The 1,749-nt window shown below is 43.4% G+C and overlaps 1 protein-coding gene across 1 annotated transcript in view; it reads right to left on the bottom strand.

Annotated features, from left to right (window-relative positions):
* Positions 1–56: 56 nt before the first annotated feature.
* Positions 57–1,749, bottom strand: part of ATP6V1G1 (ATPase, H+ transporting, lysosomal 13kDa, V1 subunit G1) — an 8,787-nt gene continuing 7,094 nt past the window's right edge. The window contains exons 2-3 of the mRNA XM_006890755.1: positions 1,181–1,281; positions 57–230 (exon numbers count right to left, since the gene is read on the bottom strand). Of these exons, the coding sequence (XP_006890817.1) occupies positions 57–230; positions 1,181–1,281 (275 nt within the window). The remainder of the gene's footprint in view (positions 231–1,180; positions 1,282–1,749) is intronic.

Genomic DNA, 1,749 nt, shown 5'->3' on the forward strand with positions numbered 1-1,749 from the left:
ATTCCACGTCACAGCATCTAAAACGCCAATCCATGGAGCAGGGGTCTCTTCCTCTCCTATCCATTTATGCGGTAGTTTTCATGGATTTCGGGCCGGATGTCACACACAAAGCTCAGGAGATCATCCAGGACATCATCTCTGTTCTGCCGGAAGTAGGTCTGGAGGATAGTCATCTTCTCCTGGGTCTCCTTCTCCACCTCAGTGCTGCAACTGCCATGGGATCCCAGAGCCTGGAGTTGGGGGACAACAACACAGAATGAAGATCAGGATGGGGCTCCAACTGGTCAGGAACATTTAGTAAGCAACCTGCTTACTTTCAGGGAAACCTAGTCACGTCTAGGAATGCAAGCAATCAGCAGCGAGTAATGTAATCTTCTGAGTGAGCGTGGGAGAAAGGCAGCAAGCATTTCTACAATCATTAAGAACATAAACTGATTTAACCACTCTGAGTGCCAATTTTACAGCCACTGTACAACACTGAGTGTTTTCTGGACAGTCCAACAACATGTAGAGCCAATCGTCTCCCAATTCAAGAGTCAGTGAAATATATTCATAGTACTCTAATGCTTGAATGCTAAGATGATCAAAATTCGCTAATTGGTGAGTGGTGCATATCTGCCTGGAACCACTGGAGACCACAACATAGAACTTGAGATTGAGAATGAAGCCCACCAAGAAAAAGGCAGAAGCATGAAAACAAGATCCTGAGAGTCTCACTTAAGCTGCTGCTGATCAAAATAAAAACTTTTCACCTGCAGTCTTTAACTCCATAGGTAAATACATTTCTTCAAACAGTTTTCTGTTCCCCTCAGTGGAGTCCTGACAGCTTTTCCTTGGTGAAACTTACTTTATCCTTTGTTGGTTTCCTTCATACTGGGATCTCACTATTGTATGCATGGATTCTGTTCATGAATTCCTCTCTACATGTACTGTAATAAACTAGAGTCCCATGTGATGTGTGTTTATGACCTTCATAGTATTTTTCATTATGTGCATTTTACTATTGACTTCCTGACCACTGATCTATTAAGTCTTATATAAAAGCAGGAGATTACGTCTATTCAAATTCACAGCTGATCCCGCAAATATTTATTAAGAGTGAAGACTTAAGATGATCCAGGACTAGAGGGGACTTTTTGGAAACTTAATCAGAGTAGCACTGAAAAGAAAAGGGACCCACCGCAGCTTCCTTGGCCTTGAACTCTTTCTCCCTCTGCAGGCGGTACTGTTCAATTTCAGCCTGTGCTTCTTCTTTGGCCTGCTTCAGCCTCCGGTTCTTCCCTGGTTTCAAAAGAGACAATTATCAGGATGTGGCTAATAAAAATGAAGCAGAAAAACAGAGACTGAGAAGGTAAATTTTAACAGTAACCAAAGAAAAAAGCTGTTAAGATATAGTCGCAAGAGTGGCTTTGAACTGCCAGAGGTGCTCTTGGGTTAGTTCATTTCCCTACAGACTAAGAAACCAAGGCTACCCACTAAGTGATGGATAAAAGAAATACGTTCTATAACTACAAGTCAGATGTTGTTGTTATGTGCCGTTAAGTCGTTTGCGACTCATAGCAACCCTACGTTGTTGTTGTTGTTAGGTGCTGTCGAGTCGCCTGCGACTCATAGCGACCCTATGTACAACAGCCCTAAACTCCGCTCTGTCCTGTGCTAACCGCACTGTCTCTGACACTCCCATCCCAATTATCCCAGTCACTGAATCAATCCAGCTCATAGAGAGCCTTCCTCTCCTGTGCCGTCCCT

The sequence above is a fragment of the Elephantulus edwardii genome, unplaced genomic scaffold, assembly GCF_000299155.1.
Source record: "Elephantulus edwardii isolate Elephantulus edwardi_28Jun2011 unplaced genomic scaffold, EleEdw1.0 scaffold00092, whole genome shotgun sequence".
Classification (NCBI taxonomy): Eukaryota; Metazoa; Chordata; class Mammalia; order Macroscelidea; family Macroscelididae; genus Elephantulus; species Elephantulus edwardii.